Source organism: Vanellus vanellus (assembly GCF_965231255.1).
Source record: "Vanellus vanellus genome assembly, chromosome: 1".
Taxonomy (NCBI): Eukaryota; Metazoa; Chordata; class Aves; order Charadriiformes; family Charadriidae; genus Vanellus; species Vanellus vanellus.
The window spans coordinates 68,675,753-68,697,520 of NC_138905.1; the positions used below are offsets into that span (position 1 = coordinate 68,675,753).

General features: G+C 37.7%; 1 protein-coding gene across 1 annotated transcript in view; it reads left to right on the forward strand.

Annotated features, from left to right (window-relative positions):
* The window catches only part of ERC1 (ELKS/RAB6-interacting/CAST family member 1), a 291,534-nt gene that overhangs the window by 35,707 nt on the left and 234,059 nt on the right, over positions 1 to 21,768 (forward strand). The window contains exon 2 of the mRNA XM_082488537.1: positions 17,480 to 17,896. Within this exon, the coding sequence (XP_082344663.1) occupies positions 17,480 to 17,896 (417 nt within the window). The remainder of the gene's footprint in view (positions 1 to 17,479; positions 17,897 to 21,768) is intronic.

Below are 21,768 nucleotides of genomic sequence, written 5' to 3' on the forward strand. Positions count from 1 at the left end.
ACTGCATGGAGTCACCTGTAGTGTGATGATATATATGGAAAGGTCACTTAAAGAAAACAGGAACATTATGAATGGAGATTATTTGAAATGTTCAGTCTGTATTTATGTTCTCCTCTATGTCTTGCCTACCTCTATGGAGCTCTTATCTTACTTCTACAGTATAGGATATCCATGCAGTTGAGGAAAAGGTGGTGGCTGGGAGGAGTGTGGAGGTCCTTCATAAAACTCGTGGTGGAAATGGAGGGATTGGGTGTGTACTTAGGAGGTTCTGCTAGGCTTAACAGTCTGTGCCTTGAGTGCTTTAGACAGTGCTTCAGTGCAAAAAATTGCTAATAGAGATTAGTCATCTCTTAAACTGTACATGCAGAGCTGTGTTGGCAAGGAGCATAAGAAAGTTCCCACTAGTAAAAGGCGTAGATTTTAAATACAAATTTTAGTATTGATACAGTTTTCTTCGCAAGAAGTGGCAGGGTATTTTAGCCCTTACCTCTTCCCTGACAAAACAGAACCAGGTAGAGGAATCTTGAATTCATTGTGTCTTTATACTCATCAGACACTCAACTTGGGGTTCAGCTTTGGGAATTATGATGTTTCTTCTCTTAAACTGTCTATAGGCAGTTTTCTTGGATCTTTCTTCTGTGAATAGATGGTAACATATGACCTGGCTGTCTGGGTTCTTACTGACCACGTTCTGTAGTTACTAGACTCATTACAAGTAAAAGAGGGGTTATTGAAATCTCCCATGGAAGAGTAGTAGGGACTAGGGCTGAGGAGATTTCTTCAGGGAAGCTTCTACACCAGCCAGAATTGGGAAATCCGGTGTCAGGCTAACGTTTCTTGTTGATTTTCCAGTATAATCAAGCTTCTTGAAGAAAGATACAAGTTTGTTCGAAATGCTGTTCTCATCCTTTCTGGACCTACATAGGAACTTCTTTCAGTACTTCCCATAAGAGTCCTTCTGTTCTTTAATGAGCTTTATCTATGGTTTCTAGAGTTAAAAATAGATACTAAAATCAAGAAACTGGCTTCTAAACCTTTGGCTTTTTCTGTACTTTCTTGTTCTTTTGAGTTATAGCCAGTCTTGCCACTGAGGAGTACTGCTTATATGTGGACAGTGTGCATATGTTACATACTTCTAAAATAAATGATAAATCTGAAGCATATGTATGTTTCTTAAGGTTTGGTAGGTAAACAGGAACTGAGACGATATTGTAGTACCTTTTCTCATGTAAGACAGCTGCTTCTGGAGTTTCACATTTTTGTCAAAAGCATCTTTTAAATTTTTAAACTATTTTTTTACTAAATCATTCTTTGCCAATGTATTTTTTCTACACTAATTTATAGAAAATTGCTTTAATCTTAAGCTATTTGTATTTTTAGAAAGGAAAAGCTTTCTTCATAAAGTTTAGTCTTGCTGTCTGAACTCTGATATGGAAGTGAATGATTGGATTCTGTGGATCAATGGAGTAATTGGTTCAGCTTTGAATTCATTACTCAGCTGTTATCTATTTATTTTCCATAATTAAATCAACAATTTGTTGGTTGTGAGGGACTCAAGGTTCTTCTGTTACTTTTTCTTAAGAAATAAAACAAATTTTCTGTCAGACTAATTTGGGGCAATAGTATTTTTTTTATCCTAAAATCACTTACCAAGAATATTTACTTTTTGATTTAAGGCACTGTAGCAGCATAGTTGTTTATTTTTAGTGACTTACTGTTCATGATGTATTTCTGTCATTGAAAATGTCTTTAGAGCAGACAAACCAATAAAAAGTTGAAACTCCTTGAAACTTTTCATTGAAAACCTTCAATGCAGTTGGTTAATTGTTTATCTTTTGAACTATGGTCCCTAATACAGATTTTGCTATGAGGAAGGAGAGAAATAAGTATTAGTATGTAGCCAAAGCTTTTGCTTGAGGTGAATAAATAATGTTGCTTTTATGTAATAGAGGCAAGATATGGGGTATCGTCTTTATTACCTGGCTGTGGGTGTTGGATGTGTGAAACTGAGAGGGTAAGCAAGGCTGCTGAAGAAGTGGTGTGCACAGAAGCCTGCATCACAGGAAATCTTGGCCTGAGTGAAGTTGCTGGTGAGTCACTGCCAGTCCTAGCAGTTGAGAAGCACAGGAAGGTTATTGTATCATGCCACTGCCTGGTGTCAACAGTGAGTCATGGATACTTCTGGTGCAACAAGAATGATGCAAATAGATTTTGACGATTAAATTCTTCCTCAAAATAAATTATCAAATGTTCCAGTAAGCCTGACAGACTGTCTTCTGGGAAAATTAAGGTATTTTAGTGTTGTCGTGGTTTAGGCCAAATCGGCTACTGGGGACCTGGGGGACCCCAGATGGGACCAACAGATGCTCCCCTCTACCCTTCTTCAAAGAGAGAGGCAGAGGAGGAAAAAGAGACTTATGACAAAACCGTATCAAGCTCCCGAGATGACAATCACGTCACCAGCTGGCACTGGGGCAGTCCCAGGCTGGACTCAGTGACGGACGGGAACTGGATTCCGGATCTGCATTCAGGATCGGGATCACAGGCAGAGTCCTCCTCAGACGTCGGCCATTGAAGGAAGAGAGCTGACCCTTTGGTCCCTCAGCTTGTATACTGAGCGTGAGGCAGATGGGATGGAATACCCTGTTCATCAGTTTTGGGTCACCTGTCCTGTCCGCTCCTCCCTGCAGGTGGGGCCCCACTATGCTTTTCCGCTTCTGACACTCCAACGGGGCAAATAACAAAGTTGGTTGGCCTTGGCTGTTATAGCCATAAGTATCAGCAAGAGCCTCTCTGCATACCATGCCTGGGCATCAGCTATAAACAATTGGTCTTATCACTCTGAGTGAACATTGTCTGCACAATATGCTGTTAATTTCTGTAGTTAGAGAGGCCCAGCTAAGAAGCGAAGTTACTGAACAAAATTGGTTCTGTTTTACCTCAAACCAGGACAAGTGTCTGGGTGCCATTATACCTAAGTGTTACTTCATTATTATATCAGTAATTCACAGATTTGTTTCAAGGAAATTGTTTATTTTTTGGAAGAGAACTCAGAAGGAAACCTCATATTAGCAACAACCTTGAAGTATTGTATTTACTTTAAAATAGATCTAGAGATTGTAATAAAGTTGTATTACTCATGTCTGTGTTACTGTAGTACAACTTTTTGGGGGTACAATAAAGTATTCTGATGATCTGTATGACAATATTTTCCCCTTTTTTGAGGGGAAAAAACATTTCCAAGGAGAAGCTGATTACCACAGCAAGGCTTGTAGAGAAATAAAATGTCTTGCTAGATTATACGATGTAGCCAAGAGAAGAGCAAACAAACTTTTGGACTCAAAACCTCTTTTTTTAATGGGAGGGAAAGGGACAGAAGCAGCAACTTTCAAGTTAAGAACAAATTGAGAAATTTTGTGCTGAGTAATGCTACTCAGTTTCAGTAGAAAAAATTTTGGCTGGTAGCTGTAGATAAGGCAGGGGGATATTATGGAGGGAGTTCAGTACAGTAACTAACTCCTATGAGAGAATTGTCTGTGGGATAGTGAGGAGATAGCTGTGGGCATGACATGGGTAAAATATAATATGCAGTAAACCAATACTGAATTCTAAAAATCATAGACTAGATAAAATACTTGTTTTAAAGTACATAATCATGTACAGATTTATTCACTGTATTTGTTATTCGCTTCTATGTAGTTTCAAAGATGTAATACAAATACAGCAAAGCCTAAAGAAGGACTAGTATGCTGAAGGATGGTTTTTGTTTATCAGCTGGTAGAGTTACCACTTCTCCATATAAATCTTGCACTCAGACCTTTAGACCATGAGAAGGGTAATGCTTTCATGAAAGCCTTTATTCATTCATTATTTATTGCTCTCAATCTTTTTCTCCTTTAACAGTTTGATTCACTATTTATATTGTGGTTGTGTTTAAGGGTTGATGGTGTATTATTCTGGTTGTTAACACCAGCACGTACAACATCAAAACGACAGTAGCTGCCTGAAGGATTGATAATCTAAGTTCGAGGAAAAAAAAAAAAGCAATGGTGGGAAAGTGATATGATCATGATTTTTGACTAAAAGAAATGTAATTGCGTCATTTACTTAGCTGTTCTCCAGAGGTTTTTTAGAAATTATTTTATTTTAATCTTGACTAAAGAAAGGTTACATTTGTATGGTTTTAGTACCATATTATATATATTTCATTCTTCTGACAGTAGCTGCAGTTCGAGTTTATAAATCACTCTTCACTGGTTCAAGTAGTGATTATTTTTTTAAGCTTTTTTTCACCTATTCTGCATAATATACCATTTGAAGGCATTTAATAACTGGGTCTTTTTTCAACTGCTTTGACTGAAATGAAAACACTTAAACTGCCACTGATTTTTTTTTTCCTTGAACTGTTCATGGAAGGTTAATCAAGAGGAGCTGCTCTGTCCTTTCCTAGTAAAACTAATCAAATAATGTGGTTTTATTTTTAGACTAGTATATCATGTTACAGGTAGCCTTTTACATTTATTGAATGTTGTATATCAGGGTTTTTAATGATTTTTTTCTTAGAAGACAAAATCAGAATAAAAAAAATGAACGAATTACTGTGACCAAAAAAACCCAACCCCAAAACCATAACTGCAGTGGAATGCTGAACTTCAAAAGTGGCTTTTATTTTGTGATGTAGGGATGCAGATGAGTTTAAAAGAATTATATGACTGAGGTAGGTAATCTATGAAATTTAAAGTACAGACATAAAAGGTGTTCTTTTGTGAAAATTGGATAAATTGAAATAAATGCTAGAAACATAACTGTAGAAATCTTTTGTGTGCATAGCTAGCAATGGACAGATTTGGGGGCGTGATGGATTTCTGCTTTCCATTTGTTGGACTAGTGTGTAGATCAAGAGTTTGGGGCACTTCATTTTGGTCCTGAGTTTGTCAATTGTCTGCTGACAATCTCCATACGAAAAGTATGTCAAAGGAGTGTTACCAACAGACTGTTTTGATGATGAGTAAAACATATGTTAATGTTAGGTGAAATCTAAAAGGAATGCAAGGATAAGGAAATCAGGATTGTGGGGTGGTTCCTTAGTAATATGTTCAAGGTTTCTGTGTTGATTAGGTGTACAAGTCTTCTGTCTAGTAAAGCTCATCTAGGCATCTGTTTGAGTGAAAAAAAAAGCCGGACTCTGCTGTATTTAACTTTTATTTAACTTTTGGTCTATTTCCTCACTAATGAGTACTGTCTGCAAAAGCTACAACAAAGAGGTGTGGGGAGAGAGAGGGCGTATGGAATTATTTCTCAGGGAAAGCACAGCAAGTTGTTTTGAAGTGTACCTTAAACTTTGTGTTTGGATAATATTGCCGTTGGCCCTTCAGCCTTGCACTGAGATGGATTAGAAAGAGGGCATCCCAGAACATACCCAACAGATGAGGAGATTTTGGGGCTTCAGAAGCCACCTTGTTCTGTTTCCCTGAAATAAAATGCATAACACTAGACAACCCTTTCCAGATTTTCAATGCTACAAGCCCTTTTCAATTTTTTTTTTTAAGTTATGAATTAACAGACTTATAAAACATGTAGCTCTGAAATTAATACGTGTGTTCAGACGCTTGTGCCACACTTAAGCTCTTGCTGGAGTTGGTGGATCGATGCCTCAAACTCACAACAGGGAATTCCATTTTCCTTTCTGTCTTGACGGTTGTTCATACAGTTACATCAACAGATTAAGATGCTCCTCTGAATAATTTTTAAATGCAGATTACTTGGTTACAAGATGATTTGCGAAAATGCACTTGAACCAGAACCAAAAGACTATATTGTACAGCATTTCTGTTCATTTTATCTCTATTTTTGCAGATCTTGAACAGTTATATTTTCTCAGTCTGTTATATAAAGCAAGGGAGTTCAGTCATTGCTCTGTAAGAAGCCTAACAGCATGACATACTGCTTGAATGACCATGTAGTAATGACTCATGAGTAAGTAGTTCCTGAAAAGATTTATTAAGAGCCAGTATTTGTTCAGTGAGAGATTTATCCTAAATGATTTTACCAATACAGTCTATACATACTGTCCATTTTGATCCATGGGCAATGCAAGACTATTCTGTGTTAGATAGTTTTATGTTTATTACAGCGAACTCAGATTTCTTTTATGTTCTCCTGTTTATTCCCTTGATTCCTAGAGTGATGTGCGAGGTTAGACAGGACAATATTAAAGCTTTTCACCGACAAAAGTCATTCTAGCTGTCAGTCCTATTGCAGATACCCATTTTAGCTTGTCTCATTCACATTTTGATCAGATGAATTTCTGATGTATACTAAGAACCCAACTTACTAAACCTGATGGCTTGAGTGTTGGGTGACTGAGCACTGCTGCCAGGGGGAGTTGCCTCTTACTTTGAAAATTTTCATAACCAGCAGAAAAAACATCTATGGGGAAGAACCACTCTTGTGAATGGAAAAACTTTTCTGGTTAGGTATTTTTGTCACATTCTAGGATCCAGTAAAGATTTGCATAATGAAAATCCCTGACTTTGTACTTCCAAATCAGCATGTGAGCCTAGCATCTATCACTATCGTGGCACATCTAGGAGAAAATTGAATGTCTCCTATTCAGTTAGGTTGTGCTAGTCTTCCTCACTTCCAGAGCTATGCGAGTTCCTCTTCATGCTTTCCTGTCACTTATCTCGTGAACTCCCTCAAGGGGGTATTGTGTTGCCTCATGAAGGTCACAGAAGGCTCCTTTAGAACTTGGTGAAATGTGCTGTGTTCTGCTTTGCTCTTAAAGGTGTTGCTGTCATTTCAGCATGAGGGTAAGTGCAAGAACATTTTGATCAGAGTTTTTTTTATATGTTCTTTCACAGGACAATGATTACTGCAGCCATATTCTAAATTTATCCTGAAATTCCAGTAACACATTTGATCTGCCTGTCTTCCCAAAACTATGCTCAGCATAAGAGACTTGATGTATCCAGAAAAAAAAACATTTTCAAGTATGTTCCTTTGTGAGCGTAGCCAATTTTTCATGGCAGAGAGCTGAGAAGATAACATGTATCGTGTCAAAAAGCCACAGGTTTGAAAAGGCTTAGTGGAGTCTCACTGATGGTTGCTGCTATTGTAAGTTTTTTTAAAAATGGATTTGTATTTTTGCCCTCCTTAAATTTCAAGGAAAATGAGAAAAGTTATCAAGATGGAAGGGGATGCATATCTTCCATTTGGCAAGAACTTGACTTGCTTGTGAGAACGACAAGTCCAAATCTTGCAAGATAGACTTAAAATGATTGCTGACATTGTGGCTGACTGCTCTACATTGAAAACTCTACAAAAGCCCATGCTTCTAAATTCAAGAAGGAACAATGAATGAGAGTTTGGGTTTTTTTCTGTCTATAGCAGTACATAAATTATAGTCCTCTACAGTGGCTGCTGATGGTAACCAGCAGTACCTGGGTACTGCTGTTGTTTCAGCTATCACTTTAAGCTTTTTCGATATTGGGCCAAGTGAGTATGAAAGTCTGTAGTTTTTCCTTATTGTGGCTTAAAACAAGAAAACGATGTGCAAATGCTTTTCCAGGAAACTTGTTTTATTTTCGCTGAAGAACTGATGATAGGGCAAATGTGAGAAGATTCAATGCTTACAATTATGTATGGGATAGAAAGCAGTTAGGAAGTCATATTGGAGAGACTGTGAACAAATAAAGCAAGAATGAACGTATTACCATGACATAGTCAAATTGGTCCCATCTGCTTTTGAAACAGTGGGATGAGGTGTTGGTCATACAGGGCCTCCGCATTCTGTAGTCATCTCCCTATGATGACTTTTTCCTTGCAAGGTTACCATATAATCAGCGCAAGAAAAATTATAAGCAGGCTGACAAAGATTCATTCTATACATGGTCTGTATAGAAGCAGCTACTTTTTGCTGTTGGTTATCTCTCTATCTTGGTTGAACATTATGCAAAGACTCCATTGGCAAGAACTTTCCATGTGTCACAGTACAGCCATATGTTGTTTATAAGATCCTGAATGTCACGTGTTCTATTATTTGACAGGATCAAGTCCTTCGTGTAGTCTTCTCGCATTTATAGCCATATCTGGTCATCTGATGCTTTTCTTGCTCAAGAAAATGTCTTTAAAAAGCCAAGAAACAAAACGCCGGTAAATGTCAGTGTTTTCAGATTGCTGGTGAGCCACTGCCCAGGTTTTATAGTTCAGTCTGATGGGGCTAGCAAACAATTAATTTCTGCAGCTGAGCAGCTGAATATTGGGCTCTTGATATCTCATCTGGACAGTAATTCAACTTCTGGAGGTACAAGTTTGGAAAGAACACTTACTGCTGTGGTCATAATCCACAGTCTGAGCATCGGGTAGTTCATGAGATCTTCCACTGCTGCTTGCAGGTGAAGGATGCCACTATGATGCATTCCAGATTGGCAGGAACAACATATTGTATTGCTGTGGGCAAGCAGAAGTTGAAAAGCTTACTGTTTTATATTAAAACTAATTCTTTGAAATATTACCAATTTATGTGTCACAGCCTACCTTGTAATTGTTTCTTAAGTCCTCAGCAGTCCCAAGCTTGAAGTATTCAAAAAGCTTTAAAGATCAGACCTTACATGAGAGGTATAGGGTTTATGCGTACAGATGCAGTTATTCAAAATGTTACGGTCAAAATGTTCTTGTGGGACCCATGCACGTGTGCATTGAGATTTATGCTGTAATCTCTCCAAATCAACTAGTTTATGTTGGGAGGGGTGGGGGGTGTGTAGCAAGGGGAGGGTGATGCGAATAAAGTAGTCAACAACTTTCTTGTGCATCGATTTTTCATATAGTACTTTTTCATTATCAATCAGCTATTTTTACTTTTTAGAGCATAGTGTTGATCTATGCTCATATTGTGGAAAATACTGAACACAAGATAAAAGGTTGTGTAGCAGAGCACCTCTTATCTTGGATTAATTCCTTGTATTAGCTAATGGAAAGATATATTTGCTGACCTCCCTAATAGAGGTGACTAATAAGAATATGTTTTTGCAGAAAAGATCCTAATCTATTAACAAAATGAGTCATGTTTCATATAGATGCCATTAATTTGAAAATATTGGACGTTTATACATATGTAAATGTTAAAATTCTCCTTCCGTCAAGTACCATAATAATTTCTAATTACTTTCATGGGATGAGAGGTTCACACAAGCTGAATTTGGCACTTAAGCACCTATTCCATGGATGCAACATTTAGAAGTAATGTATACTGTGGATGACATTGGGTGCGTCGTATATACATGCAAAATCGTGTAAGATCGAATTTTGCAAGTTCTATAATTGCTGGCCTGAAGATAGGACAGTCTGATGTTTGTGTGTTGGCTTTTTTTACAGAAACCTCTTACATGAGGATCCATTTTATCAACACAATTTGTGACAAAACAAGTTTGTGTTTGACAGACAGGGGAGCCAGAATTACCTTACTGCATTGTGTAAAGCTGCATATATGCAAGGACTCTTGTTTCTTTAGCAGCATAAGAGCAAATAATCAAAGCTCATATTTGTATATAAATAAAACATGATATTTAAGTAGTGTAATACTAACCCAATTTGGACGGCCTAGTGGGAAATAGAGGTTAAAATCAGTATGGAAATTGTCGATTCTGATGAGAAATTCTGAACATTTGCCCTAATCCCAAAATGCCTGTTCTCAAGAAAGATGAGGGGCGCTTAAACGAATCCAGTTTCTGCACTCCAGGATCATAGCATGCTGACACTCAAAGTGTGTGAAATGTAGATGCTTGGAAGATTCGCATGAGAAAAAGCTTTTGAAGCATGCTAAACTACTAATATAGATGTACCTTTTGAAATTTAGACACATGATGGCTGGGACTAACGGGTATGACTTCAGAAATAATTTTCCTTTGTCTCCTATTGCCTATCATTTGTGATATCTGCCATAGAGCTCAAATTGGTTCATCCCTTAGGAAGCCAGAAAACTGTCAGAATTATATTCATTGTTCAAAACCTGATAGATAACCTGACGTTTTTCAGAAATTTACTAGGTTTCCCTATGCTTAATCAGAATTTTTATTCTTATCACACAGCTAAGTGCACAAATTTCTTCAGAACAAGTTGTATTTCTACCATGCATCAGGTTTTCTATAGAGACTGCCCATATACATGCTTTATTCCTTGAAAATATAAATAGCTTACTTTTTTTCTTTGTGAGATAAGCTGCTTTATGTAGGTAAAATCTTTCATGTGAAAAATTTACCACTGAATAACTGCTGTACTGCATTTATTTCAGCCTTTCAGCCTTTTTTATGGATGTACCTGTACATTTAGTATGAGGTGATTGCATTGTAGTTTTGGTTCTTCTGTGGCTACAGGTTTATTAGGTTTCTGATCTACTTACTTTTGGAGTTAAAATTCATTCCTGCTGGGGTGCTTCTGTTTGGTGGTTTGGTTTTTTTTTTTTTGTACAGACAGGGGCGAAGGAATTAGGCTGCTGCACACTGCACCCTTAAACCAAATGAGTCATTTTGTGTGAGTCTAGTTCAGCTCACAAATGTATTACTGACAACTTAAGCTCTTTATCTCTAGTGCTTTTTTACCATCTTGCCCTTCTGCTGTCTCAGAGATAATGCAATGTATGGTTGTCTTTAAAATACAAGTCTCTTTCTTTGACTCTCGCAAATTAAATCCTATTAAAATCATAGCTTGTATTTTCTATCTAAGCTAAACATTATAAAAATCACCCATTCATTTCCATTTAAATAAGGGTTTTGAAGCCCCCGATCCATCTTACAGGGAATATGTAGCATTTCTGGAATCAGCAAGTTCTGTTTCATCACAGCCCTGCTGGACACCTGACATTAGCCCTTTTTTCAGTTTCTTTGCGTGGGCTGCAGCTGAATGTCAGCAGGGACTCCCTCAGACAGCCAGGCCTTTGCTTCTGCGGTGCATTCAGCAGAATCTATTTCCCAGAAACGCTGCCAAAACATTAACTCTTTGAGAATGGGAAAGAATGGTTTCTTATAGTGACCAAATCCTATTCTTGCATTTGGCATGTGATCTCTTTTGAGCGTAATGTGGTTCATCCTCTTACAAATCTTTGAAACACTTTCATTGTGAAGATCATGAGAGAAGTCGTGATAATGCAAAAGTTTGTGGTCGTGCATGCAGATTTGCTGGCAAGAAAAGCACCTGTAGGTTCTCTTGTTTTCTAGTACTCTGCATTTGGGGGTAGACTTTACTGAATTATCCTTCTGACATCAAATATATCATAATTATTGTATCTTTTCTTTCCAGACTAGTAGCATTGTAGTCATGATGATCTAAACACACAAGTAAGGCAGTATTTGCAGGTACTACAAGTACATCTATTTCAGACCTGGAAGGGCTTTTGTAGCTGCAAGCTTGTTACTTTTTCCCGACATTAAAAATGGTTGGCTGAATGAGAGATTAGTTGTAAACTGGCAGCTTCAGAAACCTAGTTTCTGATCAATTAACACATTACATCTGTCTCTTTTTTGTTTTTTCTTTATCCCTGGGTTGGATCCTGGAAATCAAATACAGAAATATGTGATATGTTATAAAAAAAGCAAACCTGTCCTATGTCTTTCCAAGCACTTACTGTTTTCTACATGAAGAACAGCTTGATCGCTGAGTAGATTTGCAGAAAACTGCCAAATACATATACATCATAAAGCTGTCATTCAGTACAGGATGTACTGGTGTTGTGGGTTAAACAGTGGAAGTAATCAGGAATTTCTTAGTGGCTAAGTTTGTCAATAATATTTTTATAAGAAACTTTTATTGAATCTGCTGATTTCAGCCAAACTTTTGTTAGGAAAAAATTTCTTCCTTCTGGAGCATAATTTCTGATTAAAAATTAGAGAAAAGTGAGATGAGATCAACCCCTGAGCAGGAAATAGACTTGGTCAGGGATGCTCACTGGGAGATGCTAAGGGGCCTCTTGGATAAATCAGATGAAGACCTTGAGCTGAGATTCATCTTCCCTTTATGGCACTAAGATGTGAGAGATGTAGGTTTAAATTCCTAAGTCAATCAGTATTCAGATATTTATACAAAGCAGAACCTCAGGCCCTTCTGAAAGAATATCTTGTTAGAGATCCACCCTAGAACAGCTTATTGTCTACTGACTGGAGCCTCGTTTGGGATGTGTGAAGATGATGATGAGTAAGAGCTTGAACCTTTATCTCCCAGGCTGAAGATCTTCTAACACACCACTAAGTATTCTAGTAGGACCTCTCTTTTTCTGCCCATCCTTTCCATCACCCCATATTCTCTTGCTCATGAATATGAGAGTCTTCAATGTTCTCCCAGTGTAAAAGGAGATTTTTTGAGTTGTTGATTTTTGAACAATGTAACAATGCTTCTCACCTCATTGTGGCACGTATCTGTGACACCATGTCATATAACTGCATGTTATATTTTCCCTTGTTGCTGGGTTCTTCTCTTCCTTTTTGCTGATTGTTGACAGGAATCTCTTGAACATGCTGAATTCCGAAAATTAAAGTAATTTCCCTGGTTAACCTACTTAGGATTTAAATCTGGGAAATTAAGGAGAATTTAACTACAGAAGTGTTCTTGCCTCTGTTGTAGAACTCATAGGTCTAATTTAGGCATTTAGACTTCTTGAATAAAGTATGGGATGAGTTATGTATCTGATCATGGTAGTTGCAAAGACACTATCTGCAGTGTGAATAGCCTAAATCAGCAAACCAAAACCAAACAGACAAATGGGTATTGGAATCTTAAACACCATAGCTTGGTAGGTCAAACTCTGTCTTGCAAAGATGAGTGTGGAAATAATTTATTTAAAAAGCATGTCACAATTTTATCCTTTCTTTCAAAATCACGCTGGTAGCAATAGCTACCTTCTTTTGATCTAAAATGTAGGGTTATAATACAGGCCTTGGCTGTAGAGTATCAATTAAATTCCTTTTTCTGTCTAAGTTAAAATGCACAACCCCCACTTCCTTTGGAATGGTAAGATGATAAACATTTAAGTTAATTGGAACTATTGCTATTCAGGTCTTTCTGTTCTTATGTGTTCTACCAATTAAAATGAGAAGCTGTGGTTTCTTCAGTATTTTCTGTCAGGCCTACTGAATCTTTAAATATTTCATGCAAAATGAAAAAGCTTCAACAGGGAGAGATGAAAAGAGCTGCCTGCAGCAAGGTTCCCAAACTCACCAGTATAGCAATAGGTATGTTACATTATCCTGAGACTGCAACAACAGGACTGCTTTGTGAACCAAATATAAGGAACTTCTGTATCATTGGCTGTAGTCATACTGTAGGTTGGAAACTCATCTAACCAATCTGGGAAATGTGAATTTGAATCCTGTTAGCTGGAGACGAAGATTGAATTGTGTTCTCCTTAAAGATGTAAACTTTGTGCTGCTGGAAGAAAGGCAAACTGTGTCCCTGCATAGAGCCCAGTTAACAAATTTTAAGTTGCCCCATGGAAGTAATACAGGCAGAGGAACACCTGGTAAGAGGTTGTGTTTGCACCTCACCTTTCTAGGATTTACATTTGAGGTGGGCCTGAAGGGGCTTAGTTTTGTCAAGAGAAAAGTACATTAAGCATAAGAACCAAGAGACTTATTAGAGAACTGTGCTCACAAAAAATCTTTGTGATTTGCAGGTGTAGTTATAATTTGTAGTGAGGCTTAAAGACCAATTTTCATTACTTAAAAAACCAGGGAATCCTTAAGGTCTGAAATAAGAGCAATAAGCTTCAAGCAAAGTACAGGTTCAACATAATTGCTTTGACTTTAATTATGTTACCTTTATTAAGCTAATTAAGAAAAGCAGGATTGGTACTTATTCAGCAGAGTATGACGTAACCAAGATCAGTGGTATTAAGAGTATTTTTACTTGTTTATTTCTAGATAAGACAATTTCAACAGTATTTTTCAAGTTTGATTGAGTCAGGCCTTAGAAATAGGATTAAGCATTACTGACTAGTATCGCATGAACTTGGAAAATATTTTGCCTTTCTGGGATAGTCACTGATTTAAAAGTGAAGTCTAAGAAATGGATGAGAAGCTAATAAGTCTTGCCTGCTCCTCCAGAGGGTAAAGGATGTATTCTTTGAAATTACATACAAGAGCAATGTTAACTGAAAAAGTAGATTATTTATGTTACTAATTAATAAAGGGTATAGTTCCATTGTTCTGAAAATCATAAATTTTTTTTGAAAGCAGAGAAAAGAACCCATTTTGTATACATCTTGCATGTTGGAAAAGAGTGGGTGTCAAAGCATAGAATAATTTTCTGTGGCGTATTTTCCAGTTACCTTTTACATAATGAGGTTTGTTCTCAGCTGACCAGTTCAGAGAACAGTGACAGTAATTCATAAACTCGGTCCTAACCCTTCCTCTAGTCCCACCTCTTAATTTTTCCTGGGAAACTGAATTCAAAGCAGTTGCTGACCATTTGTGTCACTGGTATTAAATTTTATTTCATATTGTGTTTTTGAATCATGTAATAGATTTCGGTTCTTTGGCCCAAAAGTTGCATGGGGGCTATTCCAGCTTTGGGGGAGATAATTTCTGTGAGTCTGAGACACAGTTTTTGCCTACGTAACCTGAAATGAGATTTCAGCAGATCAAATGGTAAAAATATGGGAGTTTGGTTGTGGTTATTTAGTCCATTGATGTTTATAAATAACCCAAGTTTGATTCTGAGACAACACTGAATAGGGGAAGTAATTTCATTTAGTAGATTATGTAGTTGTTCAGAAGAAGCTCTTTTCTCGCCTGGGAGAAAGGAAATGCTGAAGTGGCAGTATGTGGAGAGGCAGGTGGAAGCAAGTGGGAATTTGTTTGTTAGTTGGAGGAACAACACACAGCTGGGCTGTGGAAAAGTAGGGCTTCTCAAATACAAATGGAATTAACTCATGTGTGGAATTGTAAGGTTATATCTAGTGAGGTTATTGTTTAACTTTAACAAAATTTAAGGATATTCTCTCACTGCTGCTGTTGTAGTCCTACTGACTTTATTGGTGTTGTATAGGTACAGAAGAGGCAACCCTTTTACTGAGTGCAGTAGCTTTTCTTTTACAGCTTGGTCAACATACGTTAATTGAACATGTATAGTAGTTTTGATTGCCTACCTGCACGCTGGCAAGTTTGTCTTACTGGCTCAGTTTTAAGGCTTGGAGGTTGTCTGACATTCTCACTGTGACTGTGGTTTGGAGAAATGACAATAAATGAAAATGGAAATCTTTAATTAAAAAAAAAAAGGAGAAAAGGAATGATTTCTAAAAACATTTTCAAAATCCATATTGATTTCCTTGAGATATTTCTTTTCTTCTCTTATACTGCTAAAAGCTGACTTGAAAATAAATCTAAGCATCCACCAATATATAAACACAACGTACCTTTTAGAACGAAATAACTAATCATCCCTTCACCTAATATGTCTGTGCTATGTTACTACACAGATTCTATAACCTAAAGGATAGTTTTAAATTAACAGAATTAGTAACTGCCAAATATTGTGTTATTGAAATAGAAGAAAAGACAATTACAGCATCTTAAATCAATCATGAAACTATGCATTTAAGCTGATTTCAGTTTATGCTGATATTGTAAAGGATGGTTCCATTTCCTTCTCTGCCAGCTCCTTGACTGCATGTTCCCACCCCTACTTTGCACCACGATCAGCATTGGTGTAGTCACACCATCAACTGGATAAGAGGTCCGGCTGGAGAGATGTTTTGTTTGGTTTTGATGGGGCTGATTTTCAGCCAGGTGAATTTTTGATCCAGTTGTCAGTGCCAGCCACCTAAGGTAGGACAGAGAGCCGAGCTGTTCTTTTTAGTGGCAATGGGGACTTAGGTGACCTGATTGTGAAACACCACCTTTAGTTTTGGAAAGCACTTCTTAAGCCAGAAGACAAAAGGAGGGGGAGTACTCAGTCTAAAGTACTGACCTTTGTAAAGAAAATGGGATTGAACTGCCTTTATGCACCATTCTGTACAACCAAACTAACTGTTAATGTTTCTAAAACAGGTTAAAGGTAGGTGCAAATACTATCTTCTGTCTACTGTCTTTTCATAGAATTACAGGATGGTTGGAAGAGACCTCTGGAAGTCAGCTGGTCTAACCCCCCTGCTCAAGCAGGGCCACCTAAAGCCAGTTAACCAGGACTATTTCCAGACAGATTTTGAATATCTTCAAGGAATTTTACATAAGAATTGTGATAGATATAAGTAATACTTAAACCCAAATCTTTTTTCATCTCCTCTTTTCACAGATACTTGGGTGAAACAAAGTACTTGGATTTATGTCAAACATATTAACTTGGCACCGTCTTTACATTATAGACCTTAACAGAGTCTCCTGCATCAAGCTCGATAATAGATTGTAACTAATACTAACTAACTAGTACTTTGGTCCAAGTGAATACTGGAAGTAGCTGTATTGCAGGCACTGATTTTTGAAATACAAAGGTAAACCCCAGGGATGAGTCCATCTGACTTGTTCACATTCAGACTAAATTGTAACCATGTCTGCCACTCTTAAGGCAGTAGAGATGTATCACTTGGTGTGTATCTCATCCCTGGTAATCAGATCTTTGTTCAGTGTGTTAGTACTTCTCCATTATTATCTTAATACTTCTGTCTTGCAGAGAAGAAAAAAAATGTTTATGTAAATATGAAGTGAGGATGTTTTTGTAGGCAAACTGTGCTTCTCCTATATTATCCCACTATATTAACCCATTGTATTCACAGTCATTGAGATGGGATTTTTTGGCTTGCACAACCACAAATTACTGCTGATCATTTGCTTGACTTCACGTTCCTCTTTGTAAGGTGGCAATTGCTGTTTTGTACTAAAATCCTCATGCATAAAATTGTGTGATGTGACCCTTCTCCCCAGTCATCATATATCCAGTTTTCTATAGTTGTAGTTCTTCGTGACAGACTGAAGTTTCTTCTGTAAGCGAACTGGGAAATCTGTGCTACGTGTAGTGTTAGTACTGAAGATGTTGAGAGCTTTCATGGCTGACTACATTTTATTAGAAGTTATGTAAGTTCTAATAGTCACATGTCCCTCTGCTTTGTCAAGATAGTAATTCTAGTCTAGAACTTCTTATGCAGAATTCTTCTATAGGGTAGGCAAACATTTGGAAAAAAAGTATTTTAAGCTCAGCTTACTGACAAATGCCTACTGACATTTTCCCATTTGAAATAGTGACCCACTCAAGTTGGTGGGAGTGAGAGTGTCAACCGAGTAAGAGGTTTCTAGTTTAAAGCAACCTCTACAAGGCATAGAAGGAGGGACTAGAAATTTTTGTAGTATAACCCAGCTCAACCTAAATTCTGCTTTCAAAAAAACATTGGTGGTGTGGTTTCCTCTTAGTTGGTAGTTCAGGAGGACTGATGTGCCTCATGCTGTTCTCTTTATTTCTTCAGTGGAGAGAATCCTCTGATTTTCTTTATTTATTCTTTTAGCATATGCAGATGACTATCCAGGCTCTCCAAGATGAGCTTCGGATCCAGCGGGACCTGAACCAGCTGTTCCAGCAGGACAGCAGCACTAGAACCAGTGAGCCCTTTGTGGCAGAGCTGACAGAGGAGAACTTCCAACGACTTCATGCAGAGCACGAACGCCAGGCCAAGGAACTCTTCCTGCTACGTAAAACCTTAGAAGAGATGGAACTGCGTATTGAGACACAGAAACAGACCTTAAATGCACGTGATGAGTCCATCAAAAAGCTGCTGGAGATGCTGCAGAGTAAAGGTCTGTCAGCAAAAGCCACTGAGGAAGATCATGAGCGAACAAGACGGTTGGCTGAGGCAGAGATGCACGTGCACCACTTGGAGAGCCTTCTCGAACAGAAGGAAAAGGAAAACAACATGCTGAGAGAGGTAAGTGACCAAGCTCTGGGTTCATCTCCAATCTTAAGTTCTTCTGTCTCCTCTGCATTTCACAGCTGTAAGGAAAGAACCTTCCATCCTCTCTATAAGCTGTATTTTACATTGCAGACTTGACAGAATTTGTCCCTGTTTTAAAACTTCTTTATGGCTTCCTTCTGTGCGTTTTTGGGGGTTTTGTGCTTTAGACCCCACTTTCCCTGTAGCATCCATATGAAGCTCTGGGGGTGAATTCTCACACAAACTGTAAAATTAATTCTTTTGTTCTATTTTAGTTTGAGAGAAAGTAGCTACCTGTATTTAGGAGAGAGCTGAGAGAAATCTTTGCAGGAGTAATGGATGATTGCTCTACGGTTTCCATGGAAACAGTCGTCTTGCTGTGAAGGGTATTTGATAAAACTATTAGCTGCCCTGGATGCACAGCCAAAAAAAAGATTACTTAAAGGGACACTGCTGCACACACAGTAACCGCTTCTGCCATCCCTCTGAAAACAGAAAAGAAAAAAACATTATTATATCTGTATTGCACCTTAGAGGAGTACAATGGCAGGCATTCTTCACTATTAATCATCCTAAACTAATAACAATAAAATATAGGCTACATGTAAGTATCTTAGAAAAACAAAGGAAAATAAATGAGTTGTTGTGTAGCCAGTCTCATTATGTTTCTTGATACTGTTAAAAGCATTTTCCTCTTGTCAACCAGCCTCCTAAAGTATTCTAATTTTAAATTCTAAAAGGCTAGTAATTCAGCATGTGTTGTGTACATACACAGGTATGTATGTATATGCGTGTATTCACTAATGATAAGATTTTCTGTAAAGATTATTTTACATACATCTGTAGATTGAATGCATGAATATCTGTACATGTATGTGTAATATGTGTGTGTGAATCTAATGACCTGTTTTGGGCATTGCATGTCTACTTTGTGGTTCAGCATTTTTTTGAAAGCCACATACACAAGACTTAAGCCCCCTCTCTAAGAAGCCAGGGAAGCGAGGTCTGGCACAGAGGTTTTTGAGATGAGTGTTTGCAGCAAATAAATACTTCTTAATACCTCTTATTCATATGTTTTCCATGATCTGACCCATTGTACTTGTGCTCTTGCAAGCATTTATATAAGAAAGCTAGAGCCCATTGCATTTCTGAGCCAGATTTAGGCCAGATTTATTTTTTTAGAGCAGTAATCTCTTGAGTGTCTGGAGTGAAGATAATATGATTCCAGAGTTTCTACACTACAGTTTTTCCTTTATTTAGCAACCAATGATAATTCTGTTACAATTTTTGTTTCTATTTCAGGAAGAGAGCCCCAAATGGTTTCCATTTGTTTCTGCTTTAAGTCCAGCAACATAAATGAAAAGCTGGCAGGAGCTTTCTAATTTTTTAGGAACATGGTTACTTTTGTTTCTGCTACTGATGAGCAGATGTTGAGAGATAAGAATTCTTGTTTCATTCATGGATACCCGGAAATCATCAATCATTTAAATCCTAGTCTTTTTGGTAAAAGATATCCTGGAGAAGGTAGAAATGAAGTTACCTACTTTGAGAGTGCAAATGCTGTTTGTCCAACATGTTAAAATTAGTTACCCCTTGCTGCTCACCCAGCTCTAATGCATTGAGAAAGGTAAGCTGGGTATACTGTAATTTGTCGCTCAAAGTATTGATAGGGCGTGGGATCCAGCCTTGAAGCTGAGCACCCTAGTAGCCTTGGAAACATGATGCCATGTGCAGAGATGCCAAATTATCTCCTTATAGAACTGGGTCACATCAGGAAGAGTTTTGTTAGTACCTGTGTCTTGTCCTTGAGCTCTGAGCTAGACTTAGCTAACTGAACTCAGGCTTGTCTGCATGAAACTCAGGTCTCATGCTTGGGTCTCCAGGAGGCTGGAGAAAATCAGGGGATGTTGCTGAATTGTAGCTGACTGCATCTGACTTCCTGAGTTGCTGTGGTCTGCAGGATCTGGTTCAGATTTGCTGCCACTGTTCCACACTTGGAAGTTGTCTCTGTGCAGAATCTCTTAGGTGTGTCTGCATCATCCTCCTCAGCTAATCTTCTATTATGTGTTTATCTGTATTTCCATAGTTTTAGGTTATTTTAGCCCTTTGCCACCCCAGATATTGGCTATGGAATATTTGAGCTGCCTTGAAGAAATCCATCTACCTTCTTGATGGTTCTATATCTAGCATTCCCAGTATCTGGAAAGGCATGCAAAACTCTTCTTTAAATACTGCTGTTAAAGGAAGCATTAGTATCTCAAAGGGATTTGTATGTGCTCGGGAGGTCAGCATTTATACTTCGTGTCCTAACACATTAGAAAATCTGAGAGAAACTTTAATAGCAGTTTTGACCATCTTAGCTAAAGCAAATTCTGAGATGTCAGAATCCACTAGTACTGTTTCTGACTTAAAAGTGTGTTAGACTTCTGGTAAAAATCTTTGCTAGGAATAATAATAATAATAATAATAATAATAATAATAATAATAATAATAATAATAATAATAATAATAATAATAATAATATCTGCATCTTGAAACAAAAATGTATCCCTCCATTTTTCAACTTTGAAGCCTACGTGTAATTCAAAGTGTGATGTTGAGACTCAAGGTCATCAGATGTTTTCTTAAACAGTCAGTGCAGGTACAGTGGCCAGCAGTCTGACCTTGCAAATTAAATGTGAATTCATTGATTTCTTCAGCTATTGCTATTACTGTGATTGCACTAAAGATTGCACTAATTTCCTAAGAAAAGGAAATTCTTAGAGAGCCCAGACTTATGTTTCTGAAAAGCTCATAACCAAAAAATAGCTGTACTGTTTCAGGCCAAAGGTCCCTTTAGTCCAGCATTCTGTTTCACATAAATGCCATATGTGGACACTCAGGAAAGGGTAAGAACAAGGCAAGCATGATTCTTCTCTGTAATGTTGTCGCATCTTCCTAAGTATTTACAGGTAAGGGTTTTCTTGAACTTTTTGTGACTTGTCAGTTTAGTATCCTCCATGAATCTGCCATTCAAATACATGGTCAGTGTCTTCTTGAGCCCATGTAAACTTTTGCAGCTGTAGAATCATTTGACAAGTTCTTCTACAGGCCTATTCTCTGTTGCAGAAAGAACCTGCCTCATTTCTTTTGAATTTGAACCTGTCTCCCAGTAGCTTCATGGACAGCCTCTTGTTCTTGCACTGGAAGACATGGTGAACAGGTGATCAGTGCCAAGATTCTGTGCTACTCACAATTTCAGATTTGTCATATCCCTTCCAAGATCTCTCTTTTTCCAAGGTGAAAAGTCCAATGCTACTTAATTGTTCCTCATATCGAAGATATTGTATATATTTGATTGTCTCCCAGAGCACTGTCTCAGTCTCCCATATCTGGGTCATGAAAGAGCTTGTCCTGCAGATGGTGAGAGATATCTCCATAAACAATTTGACTGTCGAGCTTTTCCCAAATGTCCTGAATTCCGGGAAACTCAAGCAATCTTTCCATACAAGTCCATAGGAAAGATCTTTTATCTAGCATAAGATGTATTTGGCAACTCACTGATACAGAGGACAGTCTCTCATTAACACAAAATAATGAAATATTAAATGTCTCGTTAAACATCTGAACACAAACGTGGATCTGGATGCCCTAACTTCAGCAGATGACAGTGTGGCTGCATCACATTCCTCTACCCTAGAAAACAAGCTTAAGATTCATAGCTTATAAAAAGAGGGCTGCTATTTTGAATGCCCCTTCTTAAGTCTTAGTGAAAATTATTCCTATTATTGTTGGTATTCTAGACTTAACTTTTGGAAACAAGATTATTATCATACCAGCAAGAAATACTTGATGAAATCCAGCAGCTGGACTACAGCTTCCAGAAT